Genomic DNA, 25678 nt, shown 5'->3' on the forward strand with positions numbered 1-25678 from the left:
ATATGGGATATATATATTGAATATATGATATATATGATATATGGGATATATGGGATATACTAAATACGTTATATAATATATTCTATATATGTAACTTTTGTAATTATATAAGGGGAAGAACATCTCCTATTGTATACACAAGAATTAATTAAAAGAAAAGAGTTTATCTCAACCTATTATTAATTTGTATTAGTTTCTACTTATTATTTTCTACTATTATATCGTTGTATCGACTATGATAGTCGTCTCATGACTTTACTGATTTTATTATAAAAGATATAACTTTTTTTTTTGAATTGTATAAAAGATATAACTTGATTATACCACATTTAGTTTTTACTTGTCAACAAACATTACATGTTTACGTCAGATATAATTAGGATAGTTGTCTAATACTTTACTAATCTACAATAAATAATATCAAAACATAACATAGTTGTATTGCATTCCTCTTATGATTGGCAAAATGTCTCATCATCCATTTGATTTACTGCAATGTAATAGGTAATCGTATATGTACATACGTTTAAACATTTACACGGGTAAATAGAAGACGTAGGTTTAAATAAATTATGTTAAGTTATTGTGTTTCACTGTTTTGTACGTAAGAACATTGGGATTACAAAAAAGTGATGTTATCCAATGAAAAATGTTGTACCACGTAAATGTAAAATATATCTAATAGACCTTATCTTTGTGGATATAGATAATTAAGTTGTTTTTTGAACTTCCTTTTCACAATGACTTCACCTAGTTTTAAATTTCAATTAAAAATGGCATTGCTTATTTAGTAAAAGTTATATTTTTTATTTATTTTGCAAGTAACTAAGCTAGAAACTTTGAATCTGGTAACACTTAAACTTCATGATAGAAAGAGAATATAATATTTTTCAATACCCATTCCTATGTAACTGTCTACTTCCTTCTAACTTCTTCGGTTAATATACAAAATTTCTTTGGTTGGTGGCTTGATATTTTACTAGTGTGTTGAATATTGGGACTCTATGTCAATCATCCCACACACCTAGCTAGATATTGGAGTTTGAGCTTAAACCAGCTATTGTATATAATCTTTCCGTAGTACTATTGGATTTAGAAATTATGTTATGCTTGATGATCTAATCTAAAAAGATTAATTTAGCCTTTGTTTTAAGTGGAATTCATGAACCACAACTTTTGCTTTTTATAGTAGGGCTTGTGGATTAGGAACTCTCACCTCTATGATATTCTGATCGTATTATTTCTAATGTATATGACTTTCGTCAACACTTGGTTGTCCAAGTGATTGGTAGTGCTGACTTAAACTCCAGAATCCTTGTAGTCCGGTTTCGATTCCCAGAAGAGGTGTAATGTAATAAATTTGGGCGTTAGACATCTTTTATGTTATTGAACTTTAGGTTTCTTTCGTGTTGTTGGCCTTGTAAAGACTAACATACTTAGTCAATTTCTCAAAAAAAATGTACATGTGATAAGTCGGAGTAAAGGCATCCTACACTACAACTCAGGAAGTACCTAATATAAGTTTAAGAAGTACTTTAGTTGGTATGGTCGTTCGGAGATAGTCCCTATTGATTAAATTATTGAAGTTTGTACATTAAGATAATAGTGATGGACCTTAAAATGGTCGCTTCTTATTATTTGTATTATCTCTAAATGAGCAAAGCTTAGGTGTCTGTTTAATTGTTATTTTTATATAAAAGATAATACTAAAATATATATATAATAAAATGATAATTAAAATGTTTAGAAATCATAATTCGGACGAGAATAACATGGAAATCGTGACAAAATTTCCAAGGGGACCAATTTTTGTTCCTATACAAAAATATTGTTATAATTGTGAGTCATAGATTTCTACATTTTATGAAAAATATTTTTATAGACTTTATAGCAAAGTAAGGTTTAAATATATTTATAACACAAGCCACTCACACATGTCTTTTGGATTTTAGGTCAAAATGTGTGTGCAACTACAATTCTTTAAGTGATTAAGTATATTTTGTTAATATACTTGATCAATTTTGAGTTCCTGACTGTTAGTTGTATGAGAAATCTACTCTAATGAGGCAGCTCATTTTCTGGTTTAGAAACAGGAATTCAAGTCCAAAACTCCATTTTTTGTAAGTCTTAGTTAAAAAGATATGATGTTTATTTCTGTGCAAATTGTAGATTCCTACACCCTGAAATCAATTCAAACCCCTTTCTCTCTCCAACACGTGTTTGAGCCTTCCCTAGACAAGAACACCGTGGATTGGGTAGAAATCAAGTGGAAGCGGGTACTCAAGAGTCAAGGCTGACGGAGCACTACTTCCGACGAAAAGGTAGGAGCACGGTCGATGCCTCTTCTCCCCAAATCAGATAAGTACTCAGTTTACACTTTCTCTCTCGTATTTTGGATTTCTCGGATATCCTCTCTCTTTCTCCCTCTCTCTCCATCCCCTTTCTCACTCTACGCTTCGTCTGTGTTATTAGTCTTGGTCTTTGGTTTTTTCTTCTTCTCTTCTAGAATGTCATCGGTCACCACCGGAGTTAGTGAGTAGACGTCTCTGGTGAGCAACACTTTCCAACCCCCCTGCATGTCAAGCAATCATGACTTCTTGGATCTTCTTTCTCGTCCTCCTCATTCCCTGGTCTCCTCCCTATTTAAACCCTCGCTTTTTGAAATTTCATCACATCCAACCTAACCTAGTTACCACAGTTAATCTTATGACTTCCCATTACACACTCGCAACCCATGGCAGACTTACTCTCATATTCTCTAAGCCTTCCTCTAATCAAGAGTTGCAACCAATTAACTCGGGTTTTATAGCTAGGCGGTGATGTCCGTATGAAGTAGGGTTCTCCTTCATCAAAAGACTACTTTACCCACAGTCCAGATTCTTCAGAGACTGTGAATACTACCCCATGCAAGGTCCAACTAACACTTTTATCATCAAACCCAAAAGCCTCTTCATCCTAATTGCCCTCAATTTCGGCAGACCATGGATCCTTCGTGGTATGACGCTAGTCATGAAAAAGGTGGAATTTCCCATCACGGAATGAGTCAATGACCTATTTTTTGAACCTATGTGGTGTACACTTTATAAGTTACCACTCGCTCTTCAAAATAAGGAAGATTTTTTATACAATCTTTGACTACATGAGCAAGATAAATCAAACTAAACCGAGAAATTTTGGTTTGATCAACAATTAAGTCATTCGGGTCCATTTCCTATATGATTTACGCTCTCCACGACTCCACTGCTGGTTGTAACTAACCCTATCATCTCCGATGGGGAATAAGAGATCAGAATCAGTTTTTCAAATTTCCTGGAGCTATATGCCAACTCTGTAGGATTTTGACCATCCCCTTAACCACTGTCCTATCTACAACAACTCATCCGATGATGATCTAGACAATACCACTGAACCCATGGATACTACTAGGGGTGGGAAACGGGTCGGGCTTGGGCGTTTCGGGTTAGTCTCTTCAATGCCCAGGTAGTCAAGCGGGCGGGCTCGGGCCGGGTAAAAATTTAAATCTGCTGCACAAAGCCCGCCATGTGCACGAGCCCATTACGGGTACTTCGGGCACCGGGTGACTCGGGTCTCGGGCTGACTCATTACAAAAAGTCAAAAAAAAAATTTGATCCAATATAATTTTATGGAGAAGAGAGGCTATGAAGTAATGGGTGTTTGGTACTTGATTTGGGGAACTTGTGAAGTAATAAAACTAGGAAAAATAAATACAAAAACAATAATGTATTTTTCATCACTTAAATATCACCATTGATATTAAATATTGATAGATCTGTTAATATGATATACAGAGGCTCAAAAGAAATTTCAAATCTATTTTCTGAGGTTAACCATCTACATAAACAGAACCTGAACCCTCAACAAACTTCATCTTCTTCAGAGATCAAATCTCACAAACATAGTACAACTGTTATAGGATCAAAGACTTTAGACTTGCCTACTACAATAGGTTAGGTTGTACAAGATGGGTGGAAACTTAAGTAATTTCTTTGTGGGTGTGGTGGAAGGTTGATGAGTATGGAAGAAGATGAAAGAGTGCGGCTGAAGTCTGAATAAGAAATAGGGTTTACATTATGCCAATTTATAGGCTTGGACCCTTGTCCTTTATAGATTTAACGTACAAGATTAAAAGACCATTGAAATCATGGTCGTTAGATTCAGGATGCCTTTAGAGTAAATTAAACGGGCTTGACAAACGAGCTCGACTGACGGGTATTATACTCGGGTAAGGAAATTTTTGATGAAGCCCAAGCCCGCATATTATCTATAAGCGGGCAGGGCATTTATTGCCCATGTCGGGCTTCGGGCCAAACATTTCCCCACCGGACTCGGGCGTTCCGGATCGGGTTTCGGGCTTCCGGGCCAAATTCCCCACCCCTAGATACTACCATCACCATCCCCCCTGAACCAGAACTGGAAGCCCCACTACTCATTGCTCCTCCACCCTCTCATATCAGTCACCCTACCCCACCTCACCTAATTTTTACTCACTCAGGAAAAAGAGGAAGAGAGAATCCCAATCATCACTCAATCAGCTCAACCGAGCATTCGAAAGAACAACAACCATTTCAGTCAATGCTTATCGATAACAATGAAGCTAGGAGATACCTGGAAGATTCTTTGATCCTCACTCGAAGTCTTGAAATTCTACCTAGCGGGGAAGAAGGAGTTGTAACACCTCCAGAGCATTCTAATTAACTCAGTGGTGTTTTACTTCTTCTCATTGTCTTGTGTCTTTGTCTTTGTCTATGGGATTTATCTTTTGTGAGTATTGTGTTTAGTGGTAGTGTCGTTGCTTGGTAGGTACAGTAGCAATAGGAGAACTCGATCTTCATAATCATTATATCTGACTTTGAAGCTTGAGTGTTTAGCTAGGCTGGACTTTTTCGGTATAAGACATTAAAGCCCCCAACCTTCTTCTTTTGTTTCTTTTTGCAACTTGTACCTGTGTTTTCTTTTGTTTAATGGATGAAATTGTCTAGTTTTTAGTCGTTACCTCTATGATTGTTGGCACTATTTCTTGTTTTTAGGTTTGTGATCTTTGCTTGTTTTCAGTCTTTCCTTATAACTTCTGTTTTTTTATTTTTTTTTGCCTTCTTCTTATTTCAGTGCACTTGGTGGTTTTTTTCAGTTTCTGTTGTGGTTGTTATTTGGATTGTTGTGTTACCCATGTCTTGGCATGTTGTGCTTTGATGGCTTCGACTTCTCTCACACCAAGTGAAATCTCCATTCTTGCATGAAATGTCCGAGGGTGTCGCAACTTCATTAATCGAAAGCATCTTTGGTCTCTCATAAATGAGCATAAACCAGACATTATTTTCCTTTCAGAGACAAAGTGTATGAATACAAACTTAAGGAAATTGCTCAACCTACATAACAGTTATAACCAATACACAGTCGAGCCCACCAACAAGGCGAGCGGGCTTGCTATGAAAATTAAACTAGCCATCAATAATTTGGGCCTTCATGACATCGGCTACAGTTGGTCTCCCTTCACCTGGTCAAACAAGCAATTCAATGGAAATCTGATCCAAGAGAGACTTGACCGAGCCTTGGCGAACCATTAATGGCTATTAGACTTCCCGACTTCTCTTCTCACTTACCTTCCTAGCATCGACTCCGACCACAACCCCATCCTCCTCACCACCAAAACTAACTCCAGCCTGGGACGCAGACCTTTCAAGTTCGTCTGAACTTGGATGACCCACCTTAAGTGTGGTCGGTTCATCAATAAGAATTGGATCAACACCCTGTCCCAGATTCAATCTAAACTCAACTCGCTTGCTATTAAGCTTTCAGATGGAAAAGGACTGTCTTTGGGTACCTCGAAACCAAAATCAAACAGCTTACCAAGTCCATCCAAAATGTTCATGATCAAGAGACCTACCAAAACTTTACTCCCAGCTGGAGGAGCCATTTCACCAGCAAGAGAGCCTATGGAAAGAGAAATCTCGCAACGCCAGGATCGATTTGGGCGACAGTAATACCAAATATTTTCACTCCAAAGCGATCAATAGAAACAGGAAAAACCAAATCAACTCCATCAAAAGAGACGAAAACACCTAGTCCAATGATGCGACTGAGATCGCAAATATATTTTCCTCCAACCTCATCAAGATCTCCTCCTCGGAAGGAGCTCACATCTCAGAAGAGCTCCTACACTTATTCCAGTCTCAGATCAACAATGCTCAAAACTTATCCCTCACTGTTAACCCTGTTGCAGGGGAAATCAAAATTGCGATCTTCTCCCTGAAACTGGAGGCGGCCCCGGGTCCATACAGTTGCCCGCCTTTCTTCTACTAGTCCAACTGGGACACTGTCAAAATAGATATTTTTGATAGGGTTACCAATTTCTTCCGTACTTCCCAACTTCTCCCACTCTCAAACCACTCACATTTTCCTCATTCCAAAATCCAAATCACCTCAAACCACTGCTGATTTCAGACCTATCAGTCTATTTAACACTACCTACAAGATTATCACCAAAATTCTGGCAAACCGTCTTAAAGCGATTCTGCCTGACCTCACCTCCCTTTTTCAAGCTGCCTATGTTTCGAGGAGACAGATCACAGACAACATCATTATTAGTCAGGAACTGGCCCACTCTTTCAAAAAATCTGTGGATCAAAAAGCTACTTTGGTCTTAAACTCGACATGTCAAAAGCTTTTGATCGCACTGAGTGGGAATTTCTAGAGAGAGTCATGGCTAAGATGGGCTTCTCTAACAACTGGATCCAACTCATTCACTCTTGTCTGACCACCTCCTCGATGGTTGTTCTTATCAACGGTCGTCTGGGCCCGACGTTTGATGTTAGCAGAGGAATAAGACAATGGCACCCTATATCTCCTTTCTTATTCATTATAGCCATGGAAGGCCTCAGCAGACTCTTGGAAAACAGCGAGAGCCCCAATCACTTATTAGTTTTCCCATCCCTAACTCCAACCTCATTATAAAGCACCTGCTTTTCGCGGGTGATTGCATCATATTTGGCGCTTAACAGCATCTACAACCGTAAACAGATCCTTAAGATCTTCAATGCAACGTCAGGAAAAATGATCAACTACGCGAAATCCATCATTTGTTCTCAAAAAACTCACATCCCAAATTCAAAAGAATGATTATTCGCAATCTCAAGGTGCATCAGTCATCTTCCCTCGACAAATATCTCGGCACGCACCTTTTCATTGGTGCCAACAAGAAACAGGATTTTTCATCTCTCCTGGTGCAAATCCAGAACAAGTTGTTTAAATGGCAAACCAATCTCATACCCTAGATGGTCGCTCTATTGTAATTTCCACAATAGCAGCGTTCGTTCCCCGATACCAAATGCAGTGTTTTGCGCTCCCAAAAGGTATAAGTAACCGCATTGAGACCATTTAACGGTCTTTCTGGTGGGGAAAACCCAAAACCATCCACACCATAAAATGGTCCTCTATTTGTCTCCCACGTAAATTGGGAGGGTTGGGTTTCCATCTTCCTTCCCTAGATAACTAGGCTTTCCTCAACAAACTGGTCGGGCGCATCCTAAAAAACCCTCTAGACCCCTGGGTGAAATTGCTTAAAGCCAAATATTTTCCGAAAGATTTCAAACCTACTTCTTCTAAACCTAATCACTCCTGGCTTTGGAAATCCATTGTTAAACGTTTTGATCAGGTTACCGCCCTTATATTCTGGGATGTCAATAAGGGTACCCACATTAATATTTGGCATGATTACTGGATCCCGAATCATCCCCCCCACCCACCCCCCACCCAACACTAGTAACAATCCCTTAACTCAGGTGGCCCAACTCATTATTAATAACGAGTGGAATAGGAACTTAATATCTCAATGTTTTACTAATGATATACGCAATGCTATGTTAACTATAAATCTGCAGGAACACAAAGAGGATACAGTCCGATGGCCACTAACAAAATCAGGTAACTTTATGATAAGTTAAATGTATCATAACCTGAGAAACAACGGGTATGGAAAACAAAACGATACGATAGAATGGAACTTTATTTGGAATATAAACACAACTCCCAGAATCAAACCCTTTCTATGGAAATGTTGTACAAATAGTCTACCAGTCAGAGACAAAATCGGTAAATCTATTGGTCCGTAACTCTTATAATTGTCCCTACTGCGATAATTTAGAAACGATTGCCCATGCCCTCCTACATTGTTGTTATGCGAGATATATTTGTTTTCACTTTCAGATTCTGACAGATTACATTACTAATGTTAAGGAGTGGATTCTCCAATGGATCGAACTAGATGCTGATCTGGTTAATTTATACGCTAAAACTCTTTGGTTTATTTGGAAGGCTAGATGTGAGAAATGCTTTTCGTTGTAGGATCATACCCCAATGCCGGTCATAATCAGAATCAAGGCTGCGCCTACCAAACAGCTAAACATAACCTCCTCAGTAGACAAGCTAAAACAACAGACACGGTCTCCACCAGCTGCACCTTATCTCAAAATTAACGTGGACGCTTCTTTTACCACTCTCAGAACTAGCAGGCATTGGATGTATTATGTTCGACGACCAAGCAAGATTTGTAGTAGCCTTATCGAACACTGTCAGAGGTTAGAATCCAGAAGAATGCGCATCTCTAGCAATTCTATGCGCCATGCACTGGCGATCGAATTGCATATTCAACATATCCAGATTGAAAGCGATAATCTAAACTTAATCAAGCATCTCCACGACCCGAACTCGTTCGTTCAATGGCAATCAGGACAACACACTGAAGTAATTTCCAATCTCAAGAAGCAGTTTACGAACATCATCTTCTCTCACACTGCAAGACAAAATAACAAACAGCCGGACGCTTTGGCAAAGTGGAGCAGGAAACACCAGCGTAGACAGACTTGGCACTCCCTTCAAGACTTTACCTCATTTTTTCAGAGTTCTTTGATTTCGTTGGTTTCTCCCTTCAACAAAAAAAAATATAAATTCGTGCAAACTATGTGTAGGGAATTACCCAAAGCATAAGAAATGGTAAAAGAATTTGGTAGACCATTTGTCATAAAAGAATCAGAGTTCTTTGATTTCGTTCTATAATTTCAAAAACTATTTATATTAAATTTCTAGTAATGTATGATTACTTATAAATGCAAGATCGCCCTGGACCTCAATGGATGGGGATGATAAAATATTTATATGTTGGAAACTGGAATATATCGGTCACCTCTCTTAATCGACACCATCTAACATCATTTAAGTTGTGGTCATCAAACTAAAATTTAATTGACAATGAGAGGAAATATTCTAAATATTATATTATTAATTACAACAGTATTATTTCTCATTTCACACACTTGGTTCACGTGTATATTGTCTTAGTCTGGCATGTTTTATCTAACATCATGTCAAATTTGTAATTATCTAACTCAAAATAAATTAACAATGAATGTTTATTTATGTAAGTTTTTCTCAAAAAAATAAATTAACAATGAATACAGATGAGCTGAATTTTTTTTTTTTACTATAAAACATATTCATGTGAAACTATTATCACTACACAAATTGAAGTTTAAACCTTAGATACTATTGATCAGTCGGCTGATATTTTTACCAAAAACATAGCTTATACAGAAATTTTTGTTATTTTTGTTTCTGAAATGCAGTCCTAAAGTTCTTCCTACTTTAAACATATTTTAGTTTTGGTTTATTATAAGAGTGAACCAAACCACCTTATCTCTTAGTGTTTTGATCGAAAACTTAAATTACCAAAAGATCACATTAAACTTTCATATTCTAATTAGAAACCTATAACATCCACAACAAAATCATCAATGCGTATGGTTAGGAGTTAAGACCTCAACGGAAGGTGTAAAGAGAGTGTAATAAAAAGGGGTGTCAAAACAAAACTATAAGATTTTAAACCTGTTATTTGGTTTGCAGAAAGAATGAAAATCTCCCGCCAGCATTAGTTGTTGAGACTACAAGAACGAGAGTTTCATCTAATGTTCAATATCAAATTTGTGACACTTTCTCTCTCTAGAAATGAATCACACCGTCTCTTCTCAGCTTCATCTCTTACAGCCATGGCAGAACTCTCTCCTTATCTCCAACAGCAACAATTCTTGGATAATCATACCCATCTGGAACAAATTACAGATCCCCATTTTTCATTTCCTCTTAACCCGAAATTCTTCATATCTGCCTTACTAAACTGTACAACCATTACCCAGATCAAAGAAGTTCATGCCCAAGTAACAGTCACTGGATTGACCCAAAACCTCGCAGTGGCAAACAAGATTTTATACATATATGGGAAGTATAAAGCTTTAGATGATGCTTATACTTTCTTCAATCATATGAAGGAGAAAGACCCAGTTTCCTGGAGTGTAATGGTTGGTGGGTTTGCAAAGAATGATGATCATGAGAATTGTTTAAGAGTTTTTAGAGAAATTATAAGGTCTGGTTTACAACCAGATAGTTATACTTTGCCATTTGTTTTAAGGGTTTGTAGAGATTCATTGTCTCTTAAAATGGGTAGAGAGATTCATCAACTTGCTTACAAATTTGGGTTTCAATTGGATCATTTTGTGTCAGCTGCAATTGTTGATATGTACTCAAAGTGTGGGTGTATTGATGAAGCTCGATTAGTGTTTGATAAAATGCCTAAAAGAGATCTTATTACTTGGACAGTCATGATTTCAGCTTATGCAGAATGTGGGAATCCAACCGAATCTTTGATATTGTTTGATAGGATGAGAGAGGAAGGTATTATTCCTGACAAGGTTACAATGGTGACTGTTGTTTTTGCTTGTGCAAAATTAGGAGCATTGAATAGAGCTAAAGTCATCCATGATTATATTTCGAGGAAAATGTTTCAAATGAATGTGATTCTTGGAACGGCATTGATTGATATGTACTCAAAGTGTGGGAGTGTTGATGCGGCAAGGGAGATCTTTGATGGGATGAAAGAGCGAAATGTTGTTTCGTGGAGTGCGATGATTGCTGCCTATGGGTATCATGGATATGGTAGGAAAGCTCTCGACTTGTTTCCTTTGATGTTGCAGAGTGGAATAACTCCAAACCGAATCACATTTGTTTCTCTTTTATATGCTTGTAGTCATTCAGGTTTAGTTGACGAAGGTTGCCAGTTCTTTTACTCGATGTGGGATGAATATCGGGTACGACCAGATGTGAAACACTATACTTGTATGGTTGATCTTCTCGGTCGTGCAGGAAGACTCAGTGAGGCCATGGAATTGATAGATGGAATGACAGTGGTACAAGACGATGGGTTGTGGGGTGCATTATTAGGGGCATGTAGAATTCATGGCAATATTGAGTTAGCTGAAAAAGCAGCAAAATCCCTTCTTGAAATTCAAACTCAAAACCCTGGCCACTATGTTTTGCTCTCGAATATTTATGCAAATGCAGGTAGGTGGGAAGAAGTTGCCAAGATAAGGGATTTGATGACGAAAAGGAAGTTAAAGAAAATTCCAGGTTGGACATGGATCGAAGTTGATAACAAGATTCACCAATTCAGCGTAGGAGACAAAACCCATCCAAAGTTCAAAGAGATATATGAAAGATTAACAGGCTTGATTAAGAAGTTGGAATTAGCTGGTTATGTCCCTGATACGACTTTTGTGTTACATGATGTGGATGAGGAACTTAAAATGGGTATCTTATATACCCATAGTGAGAAGTTGGCGATCACTTTTGGACTTATAAGCACGCCCGAAGAAACCCAAATCAGAATCACAAAAAATCTGAGAGTTTGTGGCGATTGTCACACGTTTTGTAAGTTGGTTTCAGCAACTGAACGGAGAGAGATAATTGTCCGCGACGCAAACAGGTTTCACCATTTCAAGGAGGGGGCTTGCTCTTGTGGGGATTATTGGTAAATGGCCGTTCAAAACTGATGGCAGGTAAATGCCGCTTACTGTGTTTGTGGTTTGCCATATTTGTTTTTGAACCAATTTTAGTGATTTCAGTTGAGCAAGTTGTACCGGCTGGGTTACTATTAACATGTGAGTTGCTACAATTTTTCTACCTTTCAACAACTACTTAAGCTGTGTTTTCCTTTTTTCATCCTAAAGGGTGAAATAGGACTGAGAAAATGGATACTCTGTTATGACCAAACACCATGAAACTGATTTCATATGTCCTGATAATATAAATATTCATATTAGGAAATTAGGTTGGAGACAAAAATTTCGTGTTCGTCTTGGTCAAAGAGACCTGTCACTATTTTAGTAGGCTCAGACTCCCTGTGCAGACCTTTGCCAACGCGTGCAAACATATGCATAGCCGTGCAAACCAGGTGAATAATATGTTCGAATTTGTGCCAATCTTACGTGGGCGGACCTGTGCAAGCATCTACGAACCGATACAAAGCTTTCATAGGGAGATGAAGGCTAAAATACGGAAAAAGAACAAATGGGGCATGCGTTGGGCGGCCTTTCGGAACTGCCCTCGGCAGTAATAACGTTTCTTCCCCGAAACAGTTGCCCATTCCCTGCCGAAGGGCTCGTAGTTGGATCCTTTTTTGCCAAAAGAAATTTGGCCTATGCCAATGTTCACTATTTATATTGACGGGGGTAACCAATTCAAGAAGTAAGAATAACATTTTCCAAATCATTGCGAAGATTGTAAACAAAGTTACATGAAAATCCAATGAACTTCTTGTTTGTGCTCATGGCTGTTTATGGATATAACCTGATTTTTGGATTAGGTATAACTTGGTGTTGACATTTATGGTGTGTTTGGTTGCAGGATTCCTAAGTAGGATTCCTATCAAAAGTGGAATTTGTTAGGAATCATGAATCCTTGGTCTGTTTGGCTACCAAGAATCCTAGGACTCTTGAATCCTAAGGATTCCTAAATCCAAAATTTGTATTGGACCAAAATCCCACCCTACCCCCTAGGATTTGTTAGGATTTTGGATTAATGAACCTAAATGTCAAACTTAAAATCAATAAAAAAATATTTCCTTCTACAAAATCATTATTTTTTTTCAAAATCATTATTCTTTTCAAAAATCATATTTTTTCTAAAGACGTTTAAAAATACTTAAATAATAATAAATCATAGGATTCTTAATTTCCAAACAAGCCAAAAGATATTACTTGGATTCATGAATCCCAAGGAATCATGAATCCACAGATTCATGATTCCGCCATCCAAACACACCATTAGTTCTTTTTATTTTCTGATGAGTTTCAGGTGTGAAATATGGGAAAGTGAAGTTAAGGCTCATTGTTACAGTTCTCTGATTCCATGAAAGTTGTGGGTGGACCCAGAATTCTAGACAGAAGATACTAGATCAACATAAGCAGGAATTCACTCCGTCATCTGACTGCTTCACCGGACTGTATCAAACAACCGTATACAGGTATTCTCAGTTTTTTTTTTCTTTTTGTTCTAGGGATAGTGTTAACCCGAACAATACTTCCTGCATAAATCAAACTCATGTATATGTTGAATCAAATTTCAGATGGGTAAAAATTTTAGATGCTCTGAATCGTGTTGTTTGCAGTTTCTGGCTTCAGAAGTTCAAAATGCTGAAACTAGTTACCGGCACTAGACTTATCGTGGGAGTGAATAGACTCTTTACTGCTTTCTTCCGCAGGAGTTGTAGCCAGGGCTTCAGAAACCAGAGCTTTCATGGTACTTTCACCTTCTTGAGGTTCACTGTTTACTATTTGATTTCACTTTGTTTCTAAATGCATATTGGGACATTTTATGCATATTATCTAATACATGGGTATAGGTTTCCTTCTTTTGTCCTTCCATGATTTATCGAAAAATAAAAAGAAGCATCTTTCTTGTAGCTTCAGAGGATTGTGTTTAAAGTTTCAGAAATAAACAATAAAACTTCAACACAGACTAGGTCATATCATTTATGTAAACTGCGGCCGTTTATCCAATCATTTTTTTTATGTATAATTGGCTATTTATCCAATTGCTTGCTCAGCAGGGAGGATTTTAGGTCATTTCTCTCAAACATACAAGCTGTCAACTCAGATTCAGTCGAGTTAGACAATAGCAAACCATACTCTACCTTCATCTTTTGATTTCGACAACATCAAGTTTAAACCACCTCACCATAACATCTTACTAGAAAAGATAGTCAACAACATTTTCCTGTGGGAAATAAGTATGTCCACCTAAATCTCTTTTCACTCTCGCCAAATTGATTAACATACCAAAATCAACATGAAAGTCAAATTTCAAGCATATGCTTGTAGCAAAACTTTTAAACATTGTAGATGGCAAAATGTCATACAAGAGAACAGACAAAAAAGAAAAAACCAGTTTGAATGTCGAAACAAAAACAACTTCTATTGCAACACTTGAATCCAAGTCTGAATCTAGTTCTGCTATCTGATACTGAAAATGGAAATTCTAGAGCTCACTTGATCTTCTTCTTAGGCCTCAGCTGCAAAATTAAACACATCATCCAGATTAATACTCAAGTACAAGCATTTTTTAAGAAATTTATAACTCTAAGTTCCAAGTTCCTATTCTTCAACAAAAAAAAAGTTACTATTATGGCTGAAGGTAGTTTCATAATAGGACATGGCATCTAGGAGTATGGCACTGCTAGCTCGCCCGGTCCAGTACAACCATGATCCTTGCAAGAGCACCACACAACCACAATTAGGTTTACACCCAGCTAGAAATTTAATTATCTATTTTATTTTGTTTTTTGGGAGGGGTGGGGGCTGATTTCGTCAAATACCATCTAACAGAGCATAACACTTGCAATACCTGATTGCTGTGACCACACTTCTTTTTCCTGCAATTCACGGCTCTAGGGTGCAGACGAGCGTAACACCTAGATGCAATCGGAAAAAATAATTAGTTCAGAAAAATTTTCATGTAACAGGGTCATTCTGTTTTTTCTTAGAAAAATGTACATGTCAAGATTAAGGTCAAGCATTCAGGCAAGATAACTACTCAAGAGTATTTTTCAATTACTCTTAGATAAATAAGAAGCAAGGACAAATTCATCTTATCACAACTTTTAAATAGAATGTTAAAGAACGAAACAGAAAAAGAAATACTCTTTTTAAGTTTGAAAGAAAGCATGCCTATCATTACTCAACACACATAACAAAGTTACTTATTTCTTGCTATATTACACAATTTGCTTTGAAGAAGGTGTAACCACTGAACATACTTTTCACGAGAGAAGTGCGTTAAATGCAAATGTGCAATACTTAAATGTAAATACCAATAACCAAGTGAAAGTGTGAAACCAATAGACTCGGATTTACTTGAAACAAAAGCAAATCTTGGTTAAAATCACCCTTCACCTCTATTATAACCACTGACGTCTACTTAAATACACCTCTTAAACGTAAACTCTGTTATTTGCATTTTGCAAGTCTAGAAAATGAATCTATACCTCACGAAACCAACTGCAGTTTTAAGGTCAGGGTACCCGATAATACAGGACGAATAATCATCTCTTTAGCATTCCCACTTCAACAAAACCACATAAATATATAAGAGCAGAAACAATGAAGATCGAAGAAAACAGTTTACTTGAGAACAGAATTATCAATTCCATATATGTAAACCTAATAGAAACAAAATTAACATTGAGACATAGTTTTTGCTAATTTCAGGTTTACAGATGCTTACTATGTAGATGCAAGAACAATGCACATAAGAAAACCGAATTTGAAGTACGAAGGTGGGAAAAGAAAATTACTTTCTGCAGATCATCTTATCTTGATTGTATTTCCTAGCCAAAGCCATCAAGGAAGGCTCAATGATTCCTCCACGAAGCCTCAAAACCAAATGAAGAGTAGACTCTAATCCAAAAACAACAATCTAAAATCATCAATGGATAACACTAAGACGAAAAACAAGAAACGGTTTCAATGAAAACCCTAATTCTGAAAGATGAATTTGAAACTACCTTTCTGGATGTTGTAATCAGCTAGGGTTCGGCCATCTTCAAGTTGCTTTCCAGCAAAGATCAATCTTTGTTGATCCGGAGGAATTCCTGATACATAAATAACAACGTAAATTTCTAATCATTTAGATTATGAAGAGGTTTAAGGGTTTTAGAATGACAAAAGGAACAGATTGAGGATGAGAAGTTGTTAAGATTAGATTCAAAGAATTAGGTTTGTGCGTTACCTTCTTTGTCTTGAATCTTAGCTTTGACATTGTCAATAGTGTCACTGCTCTCAACCTCAAGGGTGATCGTCTTCCCCGTTAGGGTTTTCACAAAGATCTGCATCTTTCTCTTTCTCCAAAAGTTTCATTTTACCCTCCAACTTTACTTTTATAGTCGAATTCTAGGGTTTCTGTCGTGTACGTACGCGGTACGCGAACCATCGAACTTGGGATCATTAGCCCGTGTCGTTTGGGGTAAGTCGTTGATTCTCATACGTTTTGCTTGATATTAAGGCCCCTCCAATTAGGGATGGGATTTTGGTCCCGAAACCGCCACGACCGTCCGAATCCGAAGAGTCCGTGACCGCCCGATGCCCGAATCGGTCCGTATCCGTCCGATCGAAAGAGCTTAAGCGGACGGACGCGGGTATAGGTCTTTACGATTCGATCGAGTCCGTCCGCTTATATAGTCCGCCTGACCGAACCCGTACATACCCGTTCGTTTATCATACCCGCCCGCCTATATGATTGATTTTAAGTCTTTAGATTTGTAAGGTTAGCTACAACTGTTAGATGTCAAGGGTAAAAATATGTATAGAAATCACTTTTCTTAATCTTGTCATCGCCCCTCTACTTCTCTAGTCGTCCTCTCATCCAAAATCTCAATATCTCATCAGTAACCCTAAAAGCCACAATACACCAATCGTAATCCGTGAGAAGAAGAATAAAACCGATCGTAATCCGTGAGAAACCTCAATGATTATCTTTTTTCATTTACTTTTTGGAATTGTAAAGTGGGAGTTTAGAAAGTTGTATTTAACTATTAAATAGTTTTAATTTCGAATTCTTTATTTGTTCATTAGTGATCGGTGCCCGACCGACCGATACCTAGTTTGCCCGACTATCAAAACGGTCACGGACGGACACTTTGTTGGAGAAAAATCCGAAATGTCCGCCCGTTTTGCCCGGATGTCCGAGTGGACAGTTAGGACGCCTGCCCCTTCCGCCCGCACCGGTTGAGTTAGTGTCCGTTTCCCGCCCGTCCGGACCTATTCCCACCCGTCCGGACCAATTCCCACCCCTACCTCCAATAATGAAAAAAATCTTTTTCTTTTGTCTTATCTCCGCTCCACCATCACAACTAAACTTTCATTGTACCATTGTACCTCCACCACTACCACCACCACCACAACAACCATTGAATCTACATCACCACCACCTTCGAGTCCCCCCTATCACCACCACTACCACCACCATACCTTCATCACTAACACCACCACCACCACACCTCAACTACCACCACCTCTGTACCTCCACCACCGCCATACCTCCATCACTACCACACACATACCTTGTCCATCGCCACCATAACTCCACTACCACCACCATACCTCCACCACCACCATCATACCTCTATCACTACCACCCACATACTTTATCCGCCACCACCACCATCACCATCATACCTCCATCACTACCACCCCACATACTTTGTCAACCACCACCACCATATCTCCATCACCACCCCCATCATCGTACTCCACCATCCTCATACCTCCACCACCGCCGCCCCCGCCACCATCATACATCTACCCCCACTAAACCCCATAACCACACCTTTAAGGCACCACAACCACCACCACCACTTCTTACACAAGAGTAATAGTGAAAATCATTTTAAAAAAAAGCGTGGAAATCATAAATAAATCAAGTATCTCCATGAGTAAAAGAAAAAGAAATGTAGAACATTATATTGAATTACCAAACTAATTTTCTGACTTTTTTACTTATAAGTAACATTTTTGCCAAATACACTTGATATTCTACTATAAGCAAAAATACTTATACTTTTAGTTGCCAAACGACATCTAAATAAAATAACACAGAAGGGATTTGTGTTGAGACAAACATCTTTTTTTAATTATGGATATTGTCTAGACACCCTTCGCTATTATAATAAAGTATTTTTCTATTTCAATGATTAAGACTGAAAGTAATTTAACGTGGTCATCCATTTCAAGAGTTTCCTTTTTTGCAATTATCTCTAAATAATCCTCTTACTAATAAATGTCAAGTAATATACGGTTTTCTCCTCCTCATCCATCAATCTTCCACAACTACTTATACTTCTTACAAATATAATTTCCCCTTCCAAGTTTCCAAAAATTTTAACCTATAACTTTATTATAGTTTGGGTTTATCCTTGCTCTTTTTACATACTGTCATGGTGATATTTTCTTTATCATATTAATCGATTTCGAAACAATTAACCTTTTGTGATATGCTAGACAAGATTGCCCGTGCCCATATTAATTTTCCACAACTACTTATACTTACGAAAATAATTCTTCATTCCAAGTTTCCAAAAATTTTAACCTATTATAATTTCTTAATTTTATTTTAATTGTGGTTTATCGATGCTCTTTTTACATAATATGTTATGGTAATATATTTTTTCATCATGTTAATTGAATTCGAAACAATTAAGGTTTTGTGATGTGCTTGACAAGATTGTCCGTGTCATATGGCCACGAGTTATACCTAGTAAGTGTTAAAGGTGTCTCCTTCCTCCCCGAACTCTAAAACTTTTCTTTAAGTTTATCTTGAGAAAGACACCTTTAACACTTATAAAGAGTGCCGCTAAAATGTTCAATAATAAATCATAGATGGAAATCTGGAGAGAAGTGTAGTAATTCAAAAAGAAAAATCACGGGATGGGTGAGTTTGCATTTTTCTTTTCCTTGGAACCTTTATCAATTTGATACTCACGCCCAGTGCCCTTTGGGTGTATGAAAACTATAAGTATTTTTGTAATAAAAAAAAACTATCAAAATTATATTTGGTTACATAACTTATTAATTAAAAAAAAGTCTATAATATTAGTTTGGAGCAAACTTATCTTTTCTATTTTCATTTTCTTATCGAGATACTTTAATTTACTTCATTTGAATTTTTTGATGATGATTAATGTGACAAAGATGAAGGTCATGGTGGTGGTGGTGGTGGTTATGATGGTGTTTTTGGTGATAAAAGTGTTATTGGTGTTGGAGTGTTGGAGGTAAGGGGATGGCGTTGTGAGGTGGTTGAAATGTGACGGCCTAACGGTAATGGTGGTGTTCGTAGTCATAGAAGTGCTACTGGTGTTAGAATGTCGGAGGTATAGGGATGAAGTCGTGGTGGTGGTTGAAATACGGTGGTGGTGGTAGCGGTAGAGGTTGAAGTGTAAGGTAGTGGATGTATGGTTGTGGGAAAACTATGTGATGCTGGTGGTCACAGATGGATCCAAGGGGGGTGGCCGCACCAGGGTCGGTCCTGACTTTTCAGTAGCCTGAAACAAGATCTGAAACAGTGGCCCATATATTGTATCATATCGTAAAACATATAAATGTATTACAGGAAAATTGTATGTACCACAAAATATTCAATATATTTAGATAACAAGATAGTTTTTTGATAATTACAAGCACTGAAATTTAGTTCTTCTGATATTTTTCGATGCAGAGTCACTAATAATCGCCGAATAATCAAGATTTCAGCCATACACTTCTCAATAGATAATAGTGCTAGTACATTTAACCTTTCTTGCGACATAGTAGATCGAATATAAGACTTAACCAACTTTAATTTAGAAAAGCTTCTTTCTGTAGAGGCAACAATAGTTGGTATCGTTAACACGATTCTATAAGAAACCCATGTATTTGGTAACAACCTTTCATATCCTTCAAAAAATTTAGCACTTTAATTGGTCTTTTGATCTCATTTGGTAAAAAACACTTCAACACTTTTAGTTCAAAAAATAAGTGTAGTTTGTCTATGTCATATGACTCATTATGCTTGAAAAAGGTTTCAAGGCGAACACATGAATCTCCCAAATCACTGTCACCTTGGGAGTTTAACTTGTTCAACTAAAAAAGAAAATCAAATATTTTTGTGTACTCCTGTAATTGCCTAAATCTGCTCTTAAATGAAGAAAGAGCATGATCTAATATGTATATGAAGTAATTAACTCCGAATGTTTCTTCAGGTGACATGCATCTTCATATGCATTCTCGTCAAACTGTTCTTTCCAAGAATAATACGTTTTTCCCGAAATGTTGTTTCAACGTCCATTTTAATGGCAATCTCTTTAGCTTCAACCATGCCTTCTTCAAATCCGACTTCTCTATAATCTTCAAGATAACGAATGAGTCCATTCAATTTCTCTAATGCAACATTAATCTCTAGTTTGAAGTGTTTTGCTAACAGAGTTTGCAAACAATATATTGTGCCAAATAGCCATGCTAAGGAATTCAAAATTTTAAAGTCTTGTTCTAATATATTTTCGGCATCATGTATTGTTTTTTAATCAGCACTTATCTCCACAAATTCTTCTAAAGTTTCTCGTAGTTGTGGAGCTTCAAACTTAATTGCCTTAACACTTTTTACTCTACTTTCCCAATGAGTTTGTGATAGACATTTAAGTGTTATACCATCAAAACTTGGCACTTTGTCTTTCAATATTTATCATCAATTTGGAGAGGATGAAAATAATACATAAATACAATGAATGACTCCAAAAAAAGTAATCCCCCTTTAGGACACGAGTTAGCCATATCACAAAAAACAAGATTAAGACTATGACAACCACACTGTGTGTAAATTGCTCTTGGATTTATTTCGAGCAATCTTTTTTGGACACCTTTGTGATTTCCTTTCATATTAGACCCATTGTCTTCTAACATAATCAATATTTAGATGGAGGTCATTCGACTCATTCTTAAGGACACCAAAAAGACCATGTCATGATGTATCTCCCACCATTAAAAAGCCAAAAAAACATTTCTTCAATTTTTACTAGAGTGGTTGCAATATGCACACAACGTATTACTAATGACATTTGTTATTCATGACTTATATCTGGTGTACAACCAAGTATAACAGAAAATTATTTGGCATCTTTAATTTTCTTAATAGCCATATTTTTAGTCTTTGAAATCAACATCAATATCAATTCATTTTGAATCTTGCGACTAAGATAATGGTAATGAATTTCACCATATCGAATTTGTTGAAGGTGCAACTTTAATACTTTATCAAATTCGGCAACCCATTCAATTATACGCAAAAAATTTCCATTACTCTCTTGATCAATCTTCTCATTAGTTCCACGAAAGGCTAAACCTCTCTTAGCAAGAATTTTCACAAGATCAATTATCCTCCTCAAATTTTTTTTTCAACATTCCATCTTTTTGTTAAGTTGTTCTTGCACATATTTGTCAATAGTTTCAACTCTTCTCAATCTCACTTCACAATCATGTCATTTAATCAAAGTTTCACGATGGTGACAAGTACCTGATTTTAATGTCTTTCTGTAAAATTTCTCCAATCTTGAAATCCTTCTTAGGTTAATTGGCTAGTAGTTCCATGAGCATTGAACAACTTACAACAAAAACAATAGATTTTGTTTCTAAAAATTGAACAAACAAGCCATACCCTATCATAACAATCACCGTTAATCGCAGTACGGGTATAATATGCAAGGGAAAAAGGTCTACCATGTATATCCGAAGAAAACTCAAAATTGCGCGCCTAATCTCATAGGACCTTTTTATACTAAAAAGTCTATCAAATTTTGATTAATGATATCCTAATTTCCCAGATCAAAAAGATTTGAAGGTCCATGTACTTCATTGATGAAGTTTTCATTTGTATTATCATGCATAGGTTGGTTGAGATTGTCTCTATCAACATCATCTATATCATCCTCATTCCTGTTATCATCATTAGTGATACCCTCACCCACATTTTCGTTATTTATATTTATACCATGCTTAAAGAACTTATCAAGAGCACCAACTTGAGATTGAACTAACTCCTATTCTCTTTTCATACGGATGCGGTAGATCTCTTTTGGCTAATGCCTTAATGTATGAGCCAACCTAAAATATGTAGTCTCGCTACTCATCGACTGTGTTGAGCATCTTAGGGTGCGTTTATATTGGGATCGATGAGTAGCAAGACTACATATTTTAGGTTGGCTCATACAATAAGGCGTTAGCCAAAAGGGATCTACCGCGTCCTACGGACGCGGTGGACACCTAGTTCTTAAAAGAATGTATAACCGGCTCATTGGATCTTCAAAAAAAATTTGCTGTAATTTAATAAAAAAAATTAGTAGGGATATTAATAAAAAAAAAAGTATTAAGTGTACTATTAACTTTGATGTGAAATAGAAATTAGATTAAATGTTTATAAGTTTATTTGAATGAGTTTTTTTCGTTCATTTATATTCATCATGGAAAACATCATTATCTGCTCTGGTGTTTTTAAAAGTTTTGCTCCTTCCATTTTCATTGAGTAGTCCAGATCAGGAATATCATAAAGTGTTTTACACCAATTGGTTGCATTTTTTGTAGTCTGAACTAATTCTTTAAGACTCAAATTCATTTGTTCACTAACATCATCATAATGTGCCCTTGCTCTTTTTTGTTTGACATGTAGTTTGCTTCTATTAGGTTGTTATACAAATATTGTTGCTCGCAGTTAGAGGGTCGTTAGGTTCGTCATAGTTATTCTCACTTGGAAAAGGGTCCAAGTTGACATCAAAATTGTCTACATCAATTCATTGTAAACATTCAGTTGATGCTTCACATGAATTATCTCCAACAACATAAGACTCATACAAAATTGTGCACCAATCATTGTATTCTGAATATTTCCCGGTAATCCTTAGCATCAGGGTGTTTCTGCAATAAACTACTTGAAACAATATTTAAATAGGAAATATCTTTTCCGTTATGAAGTAAACTTGTTGTACTTAAGGCCGCCCAATAAAATAAAAGCGATCAAGGCAGCCCACGAAACCATCACCCACGCTATTCTTGGTGAGTTTAGTCCCCCATTGCTTACCTTAAAATAATCATCTCAAACTTCTTGTGGAGCGGTGATCTTACCGTTACTTGCATCCCAACGAAACCAGAAGTAAGAAGCCATTAAGTCTCTAATTTATGTATACTTGCTTTTCCATTTTTTAATTTTACTACTTACATATTCTGATATATTTTATTCACGTTGCATTATTTTATTTAGAGTTGGAATAACAACTTGTTCACAATAGTTCTTTGAAAGCGAACCATCTTTACCGCTATTCACGGCTTCAACAAAAAGTAGAAGTAGGTACTCATTTTCAGTTGTATTCCATTTCAGAGGTTTTTTTCTCTGAATTCATCTACAAAACAAATTGAAAGTGTACAACATTTATATCCACATTGATCATAGAACCATTACAAATATTCTCAAACTAAGCATGAAACAAATATCAAACAATCAATTCGAATAGAAAATTAAGTAATAAAGAAAAACATACACATAGCAAATCAAGCATGACAACTCTCTATTCAATCGTTTCTTCTTCTTCAACCGTCTCACACAACCGAACAACCAATTTAGTTATTATTTTTCGTATATGTTGTTTGTAAGAATGAAAGTTTATAGAGAAAAAATGGGTTTCTGATTTTCATACAGTGTATTTAATACTGAAATACTGGTAATTTATATAAAATTTCGAAAATGTAAAACAAGTTAACTTGTTTATGTATGTGCAGGAGATTGATGAAATGGAGAAAAATCTGGTTGGTCTTGAACCAGAACATATATATATATATTGATAGAATCAGTACACGATTTTTATTAGAAATAACACATATTAATTGAATTTTTTTCACCTAAATATATAGTCCATTGTAAATAATGTATATTGTTTGAAACATTATATAAGTAATATGTTATTTATTAGATATTTTACATCTTACACAGAATATATTCATTAATGTTGTAACATCCCGTGTTTTCGATTCAGTAAATAAAAGACTAAGGTTAGACGAAGGGTCATTTTGAGTTTAGAGAGAAGTTAGAATAATGGCTAAATCAACTGGTGCAGAATATAAGATGTTTTCTACGACCAGGAAAGATTTAGGGGTTATTTTGCAAGTTGATAGAAATTGAGGGACTAAACAATAAATTCGAGTGGATAAGTTAGAAACAAAAAAGAATCAGATTTTTCTTTCTCTCTTTGAACCGACTACAACTAGGGCTTAAGGTTAAGGGAAGAAATTAATTAAGATTGAGAGTTTGGTGAATCTTATAGAGAAATTTTAATTTCCATCAAGAATAAGTGTTGTTCTTAAGGTTTTTTTGTCTACGTTTTGTAGGAAATCTGATTTTCTCTCTCTATGATGTTAAATTGAGATTTAGTGGAAGTTTTCTTTAGGATTTGAAGAACTTAGTGAATTGAGGAGAAATTGGAAGAAGACTAATCAAGAGGAAACTATCTAAATCGATTTTACTGGAATCAAGGTAAGGAATTTTGATCTCTATTTATAATGATTCTTTAAGGGGTTTTCTACCTTTATGTGTGATGGTATGATTTTAGTTAACTTAAAGAGTTATAAAGTTATGTTTGAAGAATCAAAGTGGATGATTAGGTTGAGACTTAATGAAAAACAGAGAATTAAGAATAAAATTGCTACTGTTTTTTAGTGTTTAGACAGTTGAAGAGACTTCGGAAGAATTTCGAGTCCTCATAGATATTATACCTCGTCTCGTGCCGATTCCAGAAACATATTATAATGATTATTCAGAGTTCGGATGAAGACGATATGATTTTTAGAGTATGCAGCATACGAGCAGTAAAACTAATGCACTGCTGCGTATCTTTTATGCTTTTCTGTTATGTTTTAGTCGTAATTAGGAGAAACCACCTGAGAATGAAACGCTAGGAATGAGATTAACTATCCGATAACTTAAGAATCGGTTGAATCGGATTAAAGACTAGAGAGTTATGTTTGTTTAAGTGCGCAGTGCGCAATTAGGACTACTTTATGTGGTTATGCTATTTTGGATATGGTTCGTTCGGATTGTGGCAATGAGAACCAATAGAATATGTGAAGGGCATAAATATCCTTCAAGCGATGTATGATTCAACTGAATTGGGTATGGTAACGAAAGTTAGATAATGATAGAAATTACTCGGAATAGTCGATTTCATTACAACGAACAACTTCGAAATAGTTTGGTCTATAACGGGTACCTAATATATATCGGATTCATTATTATATTGAGGGTGCGACTAAGATATTCGTGTTTTCAGAGTCAACATGATTCTTGTGACTTCGGAATCACATAATAGACTTTATGGAATTGTTCAATGGTTTACGACGCAAGCTAAGTAGTGAATGTTATATCGTTCATGGGTTCTTCAGAGATCATTCTCATGCATCTTATTGTTTTCTTAGTTTGCAAGATCTCCTCAGACAGTTTTCTGACTGTCAATTAACCATCTTGTTCCTTGTACTTTCAGCAGGAAGTGTATACTACGTAGAAGAGAGACCCGAGGAGTCCAAATCTCAGGTGGAAGATAGTAAACCAGAAGTGTATTACATCTAAGATAGGATCCTATGAATCTTACTTGGAGCACGGGTATTCCCCGTTACACCATTATATATATATATATTTAGTTTTTATCTTCTTCTTCTTCATTTTCGTTCTTTTGTTAAAATTATGACATGATACGCTATGGTGTGAATGTATGTAT

At 36.3% G+C, this 25678-nt stretch overlaps 1 protein-coding gene and 1 pseudogene across 2 annotated transcripts; one reads left to right on the forward strand and one right to left on the reverse strand.

The window, feature by feature from the left end:
• Positions 1 to 9734: 9734 nt before the first annotated feature.
• On the forward strand, positions 9735 to 13856 carry LOC147568373 (putative pentatricopeptide repeat-containing protein At5g52630 pseudogene; annotated as a pseudogene). The gene is made up of 3 exons (XR_015231036.1): positions 9735 to 11900; positions 13198 to 13366; positions 13511 to 13856. The product of XR_015231036.1 is annotated as a putative pentatricopeptide repeat-containing protein At5g52630 pseudogene (transcript).
• Positions 13857 to 14191: 335 nt separating this feature from the next.
• Positions 14192 to 16369, reverse strand: LOC147568374 (ubiquitin-ribosomal protein eL40 fusion protein). Its single transcript, XM_086654826.1, has 5 exons — positions 16129 to 16369; positions 15905 to 15991; positions 15695 to 15797; positions 14746 to 14812; positions 14192 to 14413 (listed from the first exon to the last, which is right to left on the reverse strand). Exons 1-5 carry the CDS (start codon positions 16229 to 16231, stop codon positions 14387 to 14389), a joined length of 387 nt encoding a protein of 128 aa, XP_086510952.1. The 5' UTR covers positions 16232 to 16369; the 3' UTR covers positions 14192 to 14386.
• Between the last annotated feature and the right edge of the window lie 9309 nt (positions 16370 to 25678).

This window comes from Eschscholzia californica, unplaced genomic scaffold, assembly GCF_041429995.1.
Source record: "Eschscholzia californica isolate CP2 unplaced genomic scaffold, dmEscCali1.0.p SCAF_1, whole genome shotgun sequence".
Lineage (NCBI taxonomy): Eukaryota > Viridiplantae > Streptophyta > Magnoliopsida > Ranunculales > Papaveraceae > Eschscholzia > Eschscholzia californica.

Bases quoted from the DNA above. Each gene is read 5' to 3' on its own strand.
- LOC147568374 (XM_086654826.1), bottom strand. From the start codon at position 16,231: ATGCAGATCTTTGTGAAAACCCTAACGGGGAAGACGATCACCCTTGAG. The intron at 15,798-15,904 runs GTAGTTTCAAAT...TTTTTGGATTAG, and splicing joins TGATTACAACATCCAGAAAG to AGTCTACTCTTCATTTGGTT. The intron at 14,414-14,745 runs GTATTGCAAGTG...TTAATTTTGCAG, and splicing joins AGTGTGGTCACAGCAATCAG to CTGAGGCCTAAGAAGAAGAT.